The sequence below is a fragment of the Dermochelys coriacea genome, chromosome 1 (genome assembly GCF_009764565.3).
Source record: "Dermochelys coriacea isolate rDerCor1 chromosome 1, rDerCor1.pri.v4, whole genome shotgun sequence".
Lineage (NCBI taxonomy): Eukaryota > Metazoa > Chordata > Testudines > Dermochelyidae > Dermochelys > Dermochelys coriacea.
The window spans coordinates 96,771,025-96,787,329 of NC_050068.2; the positions used below are offsets into that span (position 1 = coordinate 96,771,025).

At 43.6% G+C, this 16,305-nt stretch overlaps 1 protein-coding gene across 2 annotated transcripts in view; it reads right to left on the reverse strand.

The window, feature by feature from the left end:
* The window catches only part of UGGT2 (UDP-glucose glycoprotein glucosyltransferase 2), a 312,930-nt gene that overhangs the window by 64,686 nt on the left and 231,939 nt on the right, over nt 1-16,305 (reverse strand). For both annotated transcript variants that reach the window (XM_038387171.2, XM_043504676.1), the window contains 2 exons: nt 10,924-11,082; nt 5,029-5,114 (listed from right to left, as the gene is read on the reverse strand). In XM_038387171.2, coding sequence (XP_038243099.1) covers nt 5,029-5,114; nt 10,924-11,082 — 245 coding nt within the window. The remainder of the gene's footprint in view (nt 1-5,028; nt 5,115-10,923; nt 11,083-16,305) is intronic.

A 16,305-nucleotide genomic window follows, 5' to 3' on the forward strand; every position in this document is an offset into this window, starting at 1 on the left:
AGCACTGAGCTGTTCATGGTTCTGCAATTCCCTTTGGCCAGCCATCAGCACCAGCTGCACTTCTCTGGTTCGAGCAAGGAATTGACTGTCTGGCTCTGCAGCTCCTTTTATATGGTCCTTTTAGGCCTTGATTGGCTGCTCCCTGAAGCCTCTCTGATTGGCTGCTTCCACTGCAGTCACTCTCAGCTGCTTGGAGGACTCCTACTGCTCCTTTCCTGGGATGGGTGTGGCAGAACACTGAGGCCTTAAGCAAGGGGCCTTTGGGCCTAGTCCTCCCCATTACAGAAGGCAAAAGAGGTGGCCTGAAATTCAAGTAAATTGATGCGCTGACTCTGGAAGAGACTAAGTCCACTGATTCAAGAGGCAGACCAGGTGGGTGCCTGATGCAAAGAGTATGGCCTCTGTGGTCAGAGAAAAGGTAGAATATGAAAGATAACCATTTTGATCTGGAACAAATGGAACGATAATGCAAAGAAAAGGGAGGGTTGGGGGAGGAAACAATTTCTCCTGGGAGTAGAAGGAATGCTGATCTCATCAGTAATGTAGCCCTTGATATAGCCTGCATTACAGAGACCTCGCTGGATGGCAGCACAAGTCTTGGGGAGACAAACCTTGTACTCAACCCATCACATAACCAGCCAGGAGAAGAGGGCAGGCAGCATCTTTTCCTCAAACATCAACTCCCAAAAAATAGATTCCTCAGGTAAGACAAGGTCATTTGAATTCCTTCAAGTAAGAATATAATCCAGAGCAAAGATAAGAGTTTGTATTCATTTACAGAACAACGAAGACAAAAGGGATCATAAAGAAGCTGAGTGTTTTAATGAAATAATACCCACGAATGGTCAGCCTGTGAGACTTAAACATTCAGGTCAACTAGACCTCAGATGCTTATGCTCCAAAATTCATCTCCTCACAGTTGCTCCTCTAGAACTTTCAGTTCTCCAGTCCAACTGCATAACAAGGCAGCCCTCTACTGGGGTACTATCCTGTGGCATAATAGGTATGCCTGCCTCCGTTTCCCTCTAGTCCAGTCAAAAAAGAGTACAGTGTCTCTCAGTACCCATTCAGAGCCCCACTCTGTGAAAAATATATTCACATATTCATATAATAGTCCATAGAAACTTCAAGGTAAATCTATTATCCCAATTCCCGCAGTAAAACGTATCACAGTACAGTGATTTTTCATTCCCCTCTCCAGGGACACCACTTTCAAGTCACCCACCCATGAGTCCACTAGCACTTGGATCCCAGTTCCTTTATGCCCTTGTTCCAGGGCCGCACTCTCCAGGCCATCCACCTGAGAGTGATCAGACTCATGACTCTTCTACCCAAACACAGCCCAACAACTCAGTCGTTTTCAGCCTCCTGGCACTTGCTCTCCAGCTCAGGAAGGTCAGCAAATTAGGTCCTCCATTGGCCTCCTAGCCAATTCCTTTCTTTTCCCAGGGAGGGCCTGAAGAGCTTTCTGCTCTCTCCAATGTCCTGGTCTCTCCCAGGCAGCTCTCACCTGCCCCTTTCCTTGCTCCTCCAGTCTGTACTGTCAGATAGCTCTCACCTGCCTTTTTTGATCTTCCATTTATATGGTGCAGATGCCTTCTTTTAACCCCAACTGGGAGACAGCTAAAGACTAGGTGCACCAGGCTTTGCTTCTTCTCAAAGGGGCCAGTCACCCTTTGACAAATCCACTCAACCAATCACCCTTCGGATCTGTTCTTCAAAATTAGAGGACATCACAACCCAGCTACTGTCTTGGACGAAACCATCAGCTCATTCAAATAGAGAGTGGTCAGCATTCTCAATTCCCAGGCAACAAGACAGATCCGGGATCCCGATTAAGCCATGAAGGTTCACGTACTTCTCCAGATTCCAAAGTATTCTAAAGGATAGCAGCATTCCACACAAAGGATAAGGAATCGACAATCTGATGAATCATTACCATCGTGTTCTAGTCTTGATAATTGCCACACTGGCCCTCAAATGGCCCCTCCCTTATCGCCCACAGAGAACTCCTTGGTTTTCCGATACTGTGTACTAGATGAAGAGAGGGGTATGGAAATTTGAGCACCAATGGTAGAAAGGAAGGATGAAAAAAGACAGGATGAAGCTCAAAGACCTCCTTAAAACCTGTACTGAAGCTGTATTACAAGCCAAGATGAAAACAGCTTCAGCAGTTATAATAGATGATCTCATGCTGTTGATTGAAGGAGGGTAGACATCTAATCTTCATTTTACTAGACTTCTCTATAGCATTCACCACTGTGGACCATGAGATACTGCTGTCTTGCTTAAGAGATGTGGCAGGGGCCCAGGGAAATGTGCTAAAATGGTTTCAGTCCTTCATGGAGGGACAGATCCAAAGTGTAGTGGTGGGAGATTGCACCTCTGCTCCAGTCCCCTCACCACAAGGATCAATTTTCTCTCTTGTCCTATTCAACATTCCCACCCAGCCTCTAGGAGAAATAGTAAAATGACCTGGACTGAAGTACCATCAATATGTAGATGACACCATTCTAGGTATCCTTCAGTACTAACCCTACATCATCACCAAGATGGCCCACCTCATGGATGAAGAATGGCTGGTTGAAGCTGAACAGGTGATTCATAAAGGTAGGCATAAAGATAACACTTTGAAGAATTTACAGCCATGGTGCGGTCTCCTCTGGTTGAAGAAACACATTCACAGTTGGGCAATTCAGTCTGTAGCTTAGGAGTACTTACTCATCGGCATCCATGAGTAATGCTTTCTAGCTCTGGTTGGCTTGGAGACTGTCCTATTCTGGTGGATAATGACCTGCCCTCTATTATTTATTATTGTGGTGCCTAGGAGTCCCAGTCCCTCATTGGAACAGGACCCCATTGTGCTAGGTGCTGTATAAATCCAGAACAAAAAGATAGTCTCTGCCCCCAAAAATTTACATACATGCCTGTGTCACTTCTGGACTGGAAGACTACAGCAATGCAATATATTTGAGCATGAAGCCATCAGCCCTTAATAAATTCCATCTAAGACAAAATGCAGCAGTGAAGTTCTCGGCAACAAAAGCTACCAAAAACACATCGTCAAGGTTCCTTTCCCACTCTGAACTCTACGGTACAGATGTGGGGACCTGCATGAAAACCTCCTCAGCTCACTTTTACCAGCTTAGGTTAAAACTTCCCCAAGGTACAAACTATTTTACCCTTTGCCCTTGGACTTCCACTGCCACCACCAAACGTTTGACTGGGTTTACTGGGAAAGCGTTGTTTGGAAACGTCTTTCCCCCCAAAATCCTCACCAAAACCTTGCACTCCCCTGCCCGGGGAAGGCTTGATAAAAATCCTCACCAATTTTCATAGGTGACCACAGACCCAAACCCTTGGATCTTAAGAACAATGAAAAAAGCATTCAATTTCTTACAAGAAGAATTTTAATATAAGAAAAGGTAAAAAGAATCACCTCTGTAAAATCAGGATGGTAAATACCTTACAGGGTAATTAGATTCAAAACATAGAGAATGCCTCTAGGCAAAACCTTAAGTTACAAAAAAGACACAAAGACAAGAATATTCATTCTATTCAGCACAGCCTATTTCCTCAGCCATTTAAAGAAATCATAATCTAACGCATATCTAGCTAGATTACTTACTAAGTTCTAAGACTCCATTCCTATTCTGTCCCCGGCAAAAGCAACACACAGACAGACGCAGACCCTTTGTTTCTCCCTCCCTCCAGCTTTGAAAGTATCTTGTCTCCTCATTGGTCATTGTGGTCAGGTGCCAGCAAGGTTATCCTAGCTTCTTAACCCTTTACAGGTGCAAGGGTTTTTTCTCTGGCCAGGAGGGATTTTAAAGGTGTTTACCCTTCCCTTTATTTTTATGACACACATGAAATCTATTATCTGTTCTCTGCACTGGATTCCCATGCATACATGTAGACTGAGTAAGGTCTTTTTTCTTAACAAAATCTCTTTTTAAACGATACTTGCAAAACTTTTAAAAAAGAATTTTCAGCATTTCTGGTTTATGCTACTGCTCAGTTAAGTAAACAAAAATAGTCTCACACTTAAAATCACAGTACATCTTATGCAGACGAGGCACCTAAGCACACTGCAAGCACTTACTGAAAATACAGAGGAGGACAAAGAAAATGAGCCAACTAGTAAAAACATGCTGAAAGAAATCAGTCCTTCCAGACAAGGTAAACTATAAGCTTCAAGGTACATACAGACAAGGTACATTCCAGACAAGGTACTATAAGCTACAAGGTAAACTATAAGTGACTCCCCTGAATGAGATGTTAGAATGGATGATACAAAAAAAAAAATTAACGAAGAGAACAAAACACCAAATCTGTCTGAAATGAAGGTACAAACTATCTTCATCCCTCACTGTCTATCACTGCTCAGAACACAGCCCTAATTAAAGACTGGAGATAGAAGCAGCTCTATTAAAAAATCAGACACGATATTGCAACATACATGTTTCTGGCATGCCAGCCAGGAAGAGAAAACTAGGACTTGTAGCATTTGTGGAAAAGATATTATCCAAATTGCTTAACATAAATAGAGATTTAGTGTAATGAGACTGAAATATTACCATGAATACAAGAATGTGGGCTGGCTCCATTATCCTCAGTCCCTATTTTATCTCTACTAGTTCCCAATTAAACTAATGCAATTCAGGATCAGCCTAATGAGGATTTTAAGTCTTTGCAAAATGTTACCTCATCCTCCCCACTCTATGTGGCTAAGCAGTAGAACCGTTAGGTAGTTTGCTCTACTTTTTGGAAAAACCATTTGCATGAAGAGAGACTCACTGATACTCAACCTTTTACATTTTACCCATTCAAGCTTCCTTTTTTCCCCACTGCATTTGCTAATCAGTATTATCATCATTGCTAGCTTTTTATTCTTATTTGCGTATTGTTTTTGTTTGTTTTCCTTCTGTAAATTCCATATTTTTGCAAAAACTGTGATACTTTTTTACAAAGTATTTTTGTAATTGTAAGTTACAACTGTGTTTGCTCAAAAATTAGGTTATTACTTACACAAATATGTGGTAGATGTCTTCCGATCTTCCTTCGCGTAATCTCAATGTCCACGCACCTGGATTTGCTTTCAACTGAAAATACCCCTGTAAGCAAAGAGAAATAGTAACACAGTATGGTTTTATCAAAACTTTGGAAACAACCACCTTCACATGTAAACAGATTCTCCAGCATTCAACACTGTCTGTCATCAAAGCTACTACACACTGTCAGCTGCAATTCTAGCCCTGAAATCAGTATTACGGTAATGCAGTCAAGTGCCTTCTCCCCTTTATGTTCACATCCACAAGCTCTTAGTGATAAAGAGAGTTGTTCCTACCTAAATATGGAATGTATATAAAGAATTTTCTTCTTCTTCTTTCTCTTTTATGCCACTTTTCCTGGTGAGGGTTGTGGCTGCAGCATGGAGAGTAGGGAGGACCAAACCTCCTTTTCCTCCGCAACAGGAGGTTCCAAGTCCTTCTGGGGGATCCCCTGGCATTCCCAGGCCAGCCAGGAGATGTAATACCTCCAGCGTGTCCTTGGTTGGCCTCAGGACCTCTGCCCTATGGGATGTGCCCGTCAGAGTTCCAATGGAAGCTTCCCAGGGGGCATCCTTATCAGGTGCCCGAACCACCTTAACTGGCTCTTCCTGATCAGGAGGAGTAGCGGCTCTACTCCGAGGCCCTCCCAAATAGCCAAGCTCCTCACCCTATCTTGGAGAGTATGCCCAGCCACCCTGCGGAGAAACCTCATTTCCGCCGCTTATCCCCACGATCTTGTCCTTTCGGTCATTACCCAAGGTTTGTGAACATAGGTGTGGATGGGGATGTAGAGCGACTTGTGAACGGAGAGTTTTGTTCAAGAACTCAGCTCCTGCTTCACCACCATCGATCAGTACAGCCCCCACATCACCGACACACCAATCCGCCAGTTGATCTCATGCTCCCACTTGCCATCACTCATGAACAAGACAAGCAGGTACTTAAACACTACGGACTACTACCACCCCCCCCCCACCTGGAGAGAGCAGTCCACTTTCTTCCAAGAAAGGACCATGACCTCTGATTTGGAGGTTCTGATTCTCATCCCAGCCATTTCACACTCACCAGCAAAACATACAAGGGAGCGTCAGAGATCGCAGTCTGAAGAAGCAAGGACATCACCATCTACAAACAGCTGAAAAGCTACCTCCGAGCTCCTACTGGATGCACTCCACAGCTCAGCTGCGCCTTGATATCCTGTCCATGAAAATCACGAACAGGAGTGGGGACAAGACCCACCCTTGGCGGAGTCCAACGTCCACCTTGAACGAACTCAACTTAATGCCAAGAATATGAACGCAACTCTCGCTCCAAGAATAGAGGGACCGGATAGCATGCAAAAGTGGCACCTCATACTCCCACAGCACTTCCCACAAGACATCTCGTGGAATGCAGTCATATTCCTTCTTCAGGTCCACAAAATAAAGGTAAACCGGATTAGCAAATTCCCACAACACCTTGAGTATCTGTGAGAGAGCAAAGAGGTGATCCATTTTTCCACGGCCGGGATGGAATCCACATTGTTTCTCCTTAATCTGAGGTTCCACTAACGGGCATAACCTCCTCTCCAGCACCCTAGTATAGGCTTTGCCAGGGAGGCCGAGGAGTGTGATATCCCTATAGTTGGAACATACCTTCTAGTCTCCTTTCTTAAAGATTGGGACCACTACCCCAGTTTGTCAGTCCAGAGGAATCTTCCACACAACAATGAAGAGGTGTGTTGATGACAACACCGCAACCTTATCCAGTGCTTTCAACATGTCTGGGTGAATCTCATCCACACCTGCTGCCTTATCACTACGAAGGCACTTTACCGCTGTATTGACTTTAGGATCAGAAATGGATCTGATCTCATTGGAGGTTTCCAGCACTGGAAGAGGGGCATGTCTATCGGATTGAGGATTTCCTCAAAGTGCTTCTTCCAATTCTTGACAATCTCCTCAGTCGAGGTCAGCATTTCACCACCCATGCTGAGTATAGCCTGGGCAACATCCTGCTGATCCCTCCTAAGGCAACAAATGGTTTGCCAGAACACCTTTGAGGCTGTCCAGTAGTCATTCTCCGTGGTCTCTCCAAACTCTTCCCAAGCCTGGGCTTTTGCTTCAATGATGGCCAAAGTCGCAGCCCTCTTACCAGTTGGTACTTCCTCAGCTGTATCAGGAGTCCGGTTCGTAAGCATTGCTCAGAAGGCCTCCTTCTTCGACTTAACAGCTTCCCTCACCACTGGAGTCCACCAGCAGGATCTAGGGTTGCCACTATGACAGGCACCAACTGCCTTTAGGACACAGCTTTTTGTGGTTGCCTCAACGATTGAGGCCCTGAATAATGGTCCACTCGGACTCAGTGTCCAAGACCTCACCCAGAATGCAGGAGAAGTTCTTCTGGAGGTGGGAATTGAAATCTTTCTGCACAGAGTCCTCCAACAGATGTTCCCAGGTGACTTGCACTGATCATTTGGGCCTCCTGTATCTATCTGGCCAGTGTCCCATGTGTCGGATCCAACTGACCACCAAGTGGTGATCAGCTGCCAGCTCTATCCCTCTCTTCACCTGAGCGTCCAGATCATACGGCCTTAGGTCCAATGAGATGACTATGAAGTTAATCATTGATCTTTGGCCTAAGGTGCTCTGGTACCAAGTACATTTATGAGCAACCTTTTGTTTGTATATAAAGAATCTCTATGTAAAATAATGGGCTGTTCCCTATTTCTCTGATATCACAAGCCAATGAACCAATTACTGAACAGGATTTTTGGCTCCAGTCTGCCTCTTCTCAATCAGACTTGCTTCTTGCTTTCCAGTTAAGACAGTCAGAGCTACTCTCCCGAAACTAAAAACAACAAGGAGTCCTTGTGGCACCCTAGAGACTAACAAATTTATTTGGACATAAGCTTTTGGGGGCTAAAACCCACTTCATCAGCTACTTCACGATGGGTCACTACAAAAACTAATTTCCCTCTGCTGATACTCACACCTTCTTGACAACTGTTTAAAATGGGCCACCTTGACTGCATTGGCCTCATTAGCACTACAAAAGTAATTTTCCCTCCCTTGGTATTCACCCCTTCTTGTCAACAGTTGAGAATAGGCCACTTCAACCTTAACTGAATTGGCTCGTTAGCACTAACCCCCCACTTGATAAAAGGGAACTCCCATCTTTTCATGTGCTGTGTATTTTCCAGTCCATGCATTTGATGAAGTGAGTTTTAGCTCACAAAAGCTTATGCCCAAATAAATTTGTTAGTCTCTAAAGTGCCACAAGGACTCTTCGTTGTTTTTGCTGATACAGACTAACACGGTTACCACTCTGAAACCTCTCAAGAAACTGTGAATCTAAAACTCCAGCTACTCACAAACTTGGGGTAATCTCTTTAGAGAAATTCAATTTATAGGTAAAAACAAACTTCCTATTCAGCTCAAGACTCCCAAGAAGGAATAATGATATATGCCTAACAGTATCTGAAACCCAGATGAGGCAGGCCTCTGAAACTGAAGGGGCATGAGAAAGGGTTACTTCAGATGATTCAATTATGCAGACTGAGAATGAATCCAGCATTTGCTGAAGTACCACAGCACACTTGTCATTGGTTGACTGTGAACTGAGTGGAAGGTGACTGACTGGCATTTCTCATCAAGCAACAGAGATTCTTTCTTTCCCTGTAAAGCAGACATGGCTAATATAAAATGAACTTAGCTCTTAGAGGAACATGGGACGCTCTCTGTGCTACAATAACTATATGCCAGAACTGAAAAGAACTCAGTTAGGCAAAGCAGATTCAGAGGATGAAGTGGATAGTAAAAAGGTCCCATCCCCCCACCCTCACTGCTTCTTTACAATTTAAAAATGTGAAGATGTTTTTGTTTATTTGTGCTTTACAACAAATATTATTTACTGCTTGTTTCCCCGTACGCGTTTACATAATACTTGATGTATTTTATTTATTAAATTAGTGATATAACATAAAACAGCTTTATGTATTCAAAAATTCTATTAGCAGTGGCTAAAACAGGGTCACCATGACTCACTGTTACGAGATTCTACAAGAAAGGGCTCAAAAATTAGCTCAGAATCCACTCAACTGACTACATGTGCTTTGCTCAATTACATAGCATGCTGGTGAGGCATAACATTTAGAAATCCATTTATAATTCTGTTTTCATCTTTAGTGTTCAGAATATTTAATACTCTGAAGAAATTCCCTCCATTTCAGACAAAACCTCAAAACATGAATTTTTAAAGTAGTGGATTTTTATTATTTTTTCCATTTCTTTCATTTGGGTAAAAAGTACATAAGATCCCTCATGCCCATCCACCTAAACCACTTTGAATGGTGGTAATCCTACTATATAAATCTAGTCCCAAATATTTCAGTGAATAATACCATGCCAATCAAAGAAAATAAAAATTAATGTTTAAGTGCTTCACTTTTTTTTTCTAAATATTAAAAAAAGAGTTGGGTTCCACACACCCAAAAGCCCTCTTTGGTAGAAGGGAAACCAATAACTAGCACCATCTGAGAATATTTTAATATTGACACACTGCTGGCTGCCACTAAACCTTAGACTTCTGGTAATAGTTAAGGAAACGTAAAAGACTATCCAGGTTACTTAACCATTAACTGGAATTCTTTGAATATATCACTTTTACTGATCCACATTACTGGGATTGAGTATCAAGTCAAATAAACACAAAACTGTAAAAAAAACAGTTCACAATGGAGAATCTTGTAGAGACTGCATCTATAAAAGGATAAATGCTGGTCCCAATCTTTAAATTCTGTTCAGAACCAGCACTCCAAAGACAAAAAGAGAGGGTAGAAGAGTTTGGATGTCAGAAGACAATATACTCAGAGAACTACAATTACTAGTAAGTAAGCAACCTAGTTTTCTCTCTTACAGAAATCTGTCCTATAGATACCTACTCATAAGCCTTGTCTATACTAAAAAAAAAATGCACAAAATTGTGGTTAACAGTGCACAATAATGCCACCACATGGCTCTGCACTTGTTCTGAGAAAGTTCAAATGCTACTCCATCATCACGGTAATGTGGACTGAAAACTTAGACTACAGGCACAGACATAATAGCAGTAATGGTGCAACTAGTGTTCCCACTAGCATTATTCAGCACACCAGTCATATCTTGGTCTTTCTGTACTCTGCTGGCCTGGGGTTACATTTTGCAAAAGCTCTTCATCTATACTTATTTCACTGCACATACTTTCTCACCAGGACTCACCTCTTTATGGTCACTGTGCAACTGAGCTGCTTCTGGAGCATTTCTCAGAAGAACATCATAAGAGCATGTTGTCATGCTCACTGGCTCATACTGCCCATGAGAGCGATAAAGAACAAAGGGTAAAATTTTCAAAAGTACCTAAGTCCCATTAAAAAAATTACCTGAACACTTAGGAGCCTAAGTCTGGTATGATTATAGAAGACAACATATGATTCCTAGGAGACTTAGGCTCTTAAGTGCTTAGGTCCTTTTTTAAAAATGGGATTTAGGAACTTTTGAAAATTTTACTTCAAAACAATGTATTTAACAAGACGCAAATATGAAATTACTAATTGTGCTTCCCCTAAATATAAATAGAACAACAAACGCTAATTCTGGTGAGACCTCAGTATTCCAATCCAAAGAAAATGAGCTGAGAGAGCAAGATCTGCGTGTCGCGCTTTATAGACATCATCTCTGTGTTATTCTGTGTATACATCAAAGCATAAAACTCTGAAGTATACTAACTACTTTTAGCAGTCCAGATTTTGCTTGTTAGAAAAGAATACTCGAAGAATGGGTATTTTGAAGAAATTTCATGAAGGAGAACTAACATTAAAAAAAAAAACACAACCTTTTCCTTAGTCAATACCAACCAGATTGGCCATCACAGTGGTGTCAAACATAACAGAATTATTCTTCATGCCTAGAGTGAACTGTAATCCCCGAGGAGGTTGTCCAGTGGTCATATCAAAGCAATGTCCTTCAAGTAATAGATATTCCAGTTCATACTCTGCTGTAACAATTCCTTCTACCTGTGGAAATTAACATTTTTATCATTAGAACATCTGGTATTTTGATTTCTCATAACAAAGGAGCACATTACAATGATGGAAATTTTGGTTTTTCATAATATACCTTCTGTATGAATAGTGGATTTAATTCTTTCTTTTTAACATTTTGGGTGAATTTAGTGATTGTGAAAGCTGATGCAGACCAAGTCCTTTATTCATTCATCAAACAGATATAGTAAAGATTGGTAAGACAGTTGGACCTAAAAGGAACGGGGGTGTGTGTGTATATGTATATGTGTGTGTGAGAGAGAGAGAGAGAGCATGAGCATGTATTAAGCGTGTGTGTGTGTGTGTATATATATATAAATAAAACTTTATTTAGAAACATTTTACAGATAATATACAGCAATGCTTTTCACCATGTGAATGTACAGTTCACTGTACTAAGCAAAGTTGGAACCACTGAATCACTGAAGTCAAGCTCCCTCAAATTAAATGAAGGGTTCAACTTTAGGATTGAGAAAATATTTTGTTTCCCATGTACACTCAATCTTTGGTCTCTGTGTCCTATTGTCAACAACAGTGCTGACTGGCAAGGTGATTTTAGAGATGTGGATACCTATCTGCTAAGAAATGGAATGACATCACTTACTCACGTTGCATGAGCCAAACAGCCATCATCAGATAGTTCTAACTTTTGGTCATTTCCAAGCTAAATGAGATTGGCATCCATAACTCACAGGTGAAAAGCTTCATATCCATTTATTAATTCCCAGAACCATCTAGTCCTCCATTTTCAACATTTTCATGTAATGTTGTAATGAGTGTAAAAATTCAGGATTAAAACAATTATTTAAACTGAAGCCAAAAGAATGTCTAACAAGGAAAAAAGCTCTTTCAACTGAATAAGAACCTGTGTAATTTCTGCGCTGACAATTTAGTATTGAGAAACAAAAACGAAATGTTCAAGGTATCTATATATTAATGGTATGTTGTTTATCTATTTAAAATATGTGATACAGTTTGACTCAGCTACATTTCTTTTCCTTTGGATAGCTTCTACTGGTGCCAATACATTTGCCCTCGTTTATACTGATCAGTGAGGCATGTAGTGACAATACAGAAAATAGGGAGTTTATTAATAACCATAATGCCATGTATATTCACACACAGATCAGGATTCTTGATATAATTTAGGTCTAAGTCTTTAAACACGTCAAATTCCTGATGCTGTTTCTGTGTTTCACACAGGTTAAATAACTACCACAGCTAACACAAACTCTTGCTAAGTTGTGTAGTAACATTTTCCCCCACCTTTCCACTCTGTGAGAAAACTGCAAAGAGGAGCCAGCCACAGAGTCCAGCCAGTTAGGGCAGAAGCAGCCAATGCAGAGACTTTTGATCCTCTGGAGAGCTTTTTACAGTTTTGATTGGACTTTCTCAGCCTTTATAAGATTGGTTGTTTGCTCCAACCCTCCCATTCCTCCTTCCTTCACAGATTCTTCACCTCAGCATCACTCCTTCTGGCTCTTTCCTTCAGTATCCCTTCCTTTAGCTTAGCCACTCTTAATGAAAAACAAAACAAACAGAAAGAAAAGGAGTACTAGTGGCACCTTAGAGACTAACAAATTTATCAGAGCATAAGCTTTCATGAGCTACAGCTCACTTCATCGGATGCAGCTGTAGCTCACGAAGGCTTATGCTCTAATAAATTTGTTAGTCTCTAAGGTGCCACAAATACTCCTTTTCTTTTTGCTAATACAGACTAACATGGCTGCTACTCTAAAACAAACAGAGAGAGAGATAATGGAACTAACATGAAGTTTGTCACCATTACATTGCTCTCTCTGTTTGTGTGTTGTACCCTTTTCCTCACCCTGTGTTTATCTTATCCGCTTAAACTGTAAATTCTTCAAGGCAGAGTCTGTCTTTTTGTTCTGTGTTCATTCAGCACATAGCACAGAGGTGGGCAAACTACGGTCTGCGGGGCACATCTGGCCTACGGGACCCTCTTGCCTGGCCCCTGAGCTCCTGGCTTGGGAGGTTGTCCCCCCTCCCCCGCAGCCTCACCTCGCTGCGGACGCAATGCTCTGGGCAGCGGAGCGGCGAGCTCCTGGGGCAGTGCAGCTGCAGAGCCCAGCCTGACCCAGTGCTCTGTGCTGCATGGTGGCGGTGGCATGGCCTGGCTCCAGCCGGGCAGCGTGACTGCCAGCCACCGGTGCTCCAGGCAGCGCAGTAAGGGGGCAGGGGAGTTTGGGGTGGTGGTCAGAGGGCGGGGGTGTGGATAGGAGTCAGGGTGGGAACAGGGATTTGAATGGGGGCAGGGGTTCTGGGGTGGCAGTTAGGAAGGAGGGGAGGGTTGGATGGTGCGGCGGGGGGCAGTCAGGGGCAGGGGTTCCAGGGGTGGTCAGGGGACAGGGAGAAGGGATGATTGGATGAGGCAGGGGTCCTGGGGGGGCAGTCAGTGAACGGGGGGGTTGGATGGGGCAGGAGTCCCGGGGGGGTAATAGGAGGTGGGGGCTGGGCCATGACCACCTTCCCTAACCAGCCCTCCATACAATTTTCGAAACCCAATGCGGCCCTCAGGCCAAAAAGTTTGCCCGCCCCTGACATAGCATAATGAGGTCATGGTCCATGACTAAAGATCTTAGACACTAGGGCAACATAAAGAAAAAATAACCATAACAACCTCTTTTACTTTCCCTTTATTTTGTGTGTTTTATGACTATACAATAGTAATGGACATATAGCAGATGAATCTATACTATTTGATGTAGTATTATGAGGTACAATTTTATTAGATACATTTTTTAAAAAAGGTATCAGTTAAGATTTAAGAAAGGCATTCTGTAATAGGCCCTTCAGTTTTAGGAAATTTCATTGCCTAGACCAGGGGTCGGCAACCTTTGCACGCGTGCCAAAGATGGCACCGAGCCAATTTTTAATGGCACGCTGCTGACCTCGGCAGACAGCAGCGTGCAATTAAAAATCCTGCCCGCCCCGGCCCGCTCTTCTCTGTCCCCCGCTCTCTCCTTGCAGGGCAGCCAAACTTCCCCCTCCCCCCCTCTTCCCCCAGTGTGCTGGGTTCCTGCCCCTTCTTCTCTCCCTCCCTGCAGCCGATCAGCTGATAGCCCTTGCTATGGACGGGGAGAGGGAAAAGCAAAGCAGCAGCGCGCTCTCTGCTCCAGGGAACTTGGGGAAGGGGGTGGAACTGGCATATCCCCTCCAGCCCCCTGCCATGAGCCGCTCAGGAGAGGGAGCACTCCCACGACCACAGCCCACACCCCCAGCCCTCTGCCCTGATCCTCACACACCTGCAGCCCTCTGCCCTGACCCCTAAACCCTCCTCATACACACCCAGCCCTCTGCCCTGACCCCTGCATCCCCCACACACCCCAGCCCCGTGCCCTGAGCCCTGCACCACACCACACCACAACCCCAGCCCTGACTCCAACACCCCCACACATACCCAGCCCCCTGCCCTGACTCCTGCACCCTGCTCACACACCCCCAGCTCCCTGCCCTGACTCCTGCACCTCCCACACATACCCAACCCCCCCATACTCCATGCCCTGACTCTTGCACTCCACACATCCCCACCCCCATCCTGAGCACCAAACGGGAGCTCCTGCACACCCCCACCTCCCCGCCACATTCCCACCTGCACCCCTCGCACCAAATGGGAACTGCCTAGGTAAGCGCTCCACACCCAAACCTCCTGCCCCAACCCTGAGCCCCCTCCCTCATGCTAGCTCCTGGCCAGACCCTGCACCCCAACTTTCAGTCTGCTCCTTCACCCCCAGCCTTGTTCTCAGCGCACTCCCACCCTCATCTCAGTGCAGAGAGAGGAAGAGAACGGCTAGAACCAGGGAGAAGATAGGTACCTACTCTTTGTGGACAGAGCCGGGATCCCAGACCAGCAGCAGGCTGAGCAGGGCCGGAAGTTGGGACCCTGGCTGGCAGGAGCCGGCGAACGGACCCACAGACCGGCAGCAGGCTGAGCCACTCAGCCCGCTGCTGGTCCGGGGTTCTGGCGGCCGGCCCCTTGCCAGCCGGGGTCCAGGCCGCAGGCCCTGCTGAGCCCGCTGCTGGCCTAGGTGAATGGAACCCCAGGCCGGCAGCGGGCTGAGCAGGCTGGCAGTATAACATCAGCATTTTAAATTTAATTTTAAATGAAGCTTCTTAAACATTTTGAAAATCTTGTTTACATACGACAATAGTTATATAATATATAGACTTATAGAGAGAGACCTTCTAAAAAATGTTAAAATGTATTATTGGCATGCGAAACCTTAAATTAAAATGCATAAAGGAAGACTCAGCACACTACTTCTAAAAGTGACTGACCCCTGGCCTAGACAGTAGAACCTCAGAATTACAAACACCAGAGTTACAAACTGGCCAGTCAACCACACACCTCATTTGGAACCGGAAGTACACAATCAGGCAGCAGCAGTGACCACACACACACACACACACACACGCGAATACCCCAGTACAGTATTGTGTTAAATGTAAACTATTAAAAAATAAAGGGAAAGTAGCACTTTTCTTCTGAATAGTATAGTTTCAAAGCTGTATTAAATCAATGTTCAGTCATAAACTTTTGAAAGAACAGGCATAATGTTTTGATCAGAGTTATGAACATTTCAGAGTTACAAACAACCTCAATTCCTGAGGTTCTATGGTACATCCTGACCACAAAATACTACGAATAGCCATTTTAAATAGAAATGTGATCAATAAGATCAATATATAAATAATCTTTAGCAAAGGTATATAAACACAAGGTATTTATTTTGTATTAAAGAAGTTGATACTTTCAAATGGTACATGGAGAATCCAATGTGAAGTGTAAATCTTTAAGGTGAACCAAACAAAATGTTTTAAGACCATAAAACCTGATTAACTGTATCACTGGCAGTTCACACAGACTTTTGCATATGAACCAATCCTACTAACCTTATATCACTGAGGTGTAGGGAATAATCAAGTACTGGCACACTTGGTATGTACAGCAGTTTTGTAGTATTTTGTTAAATGTTGAATGCTATTGGTGATGAGCCTACCAAACAACTCAAATGACTAAACTGCTGCTTGATGAACTACTAAACAAAAACAAAACCAGTAAGGAGTGCAGAGACTTTATGCAAAGACTCTTTCTAATTTAAAAACTGATGTGTTGTTTACCCAATATATGACTTGGTTTTGTTAAGCTAAATACTTCTCAGAAAGTACGTACCT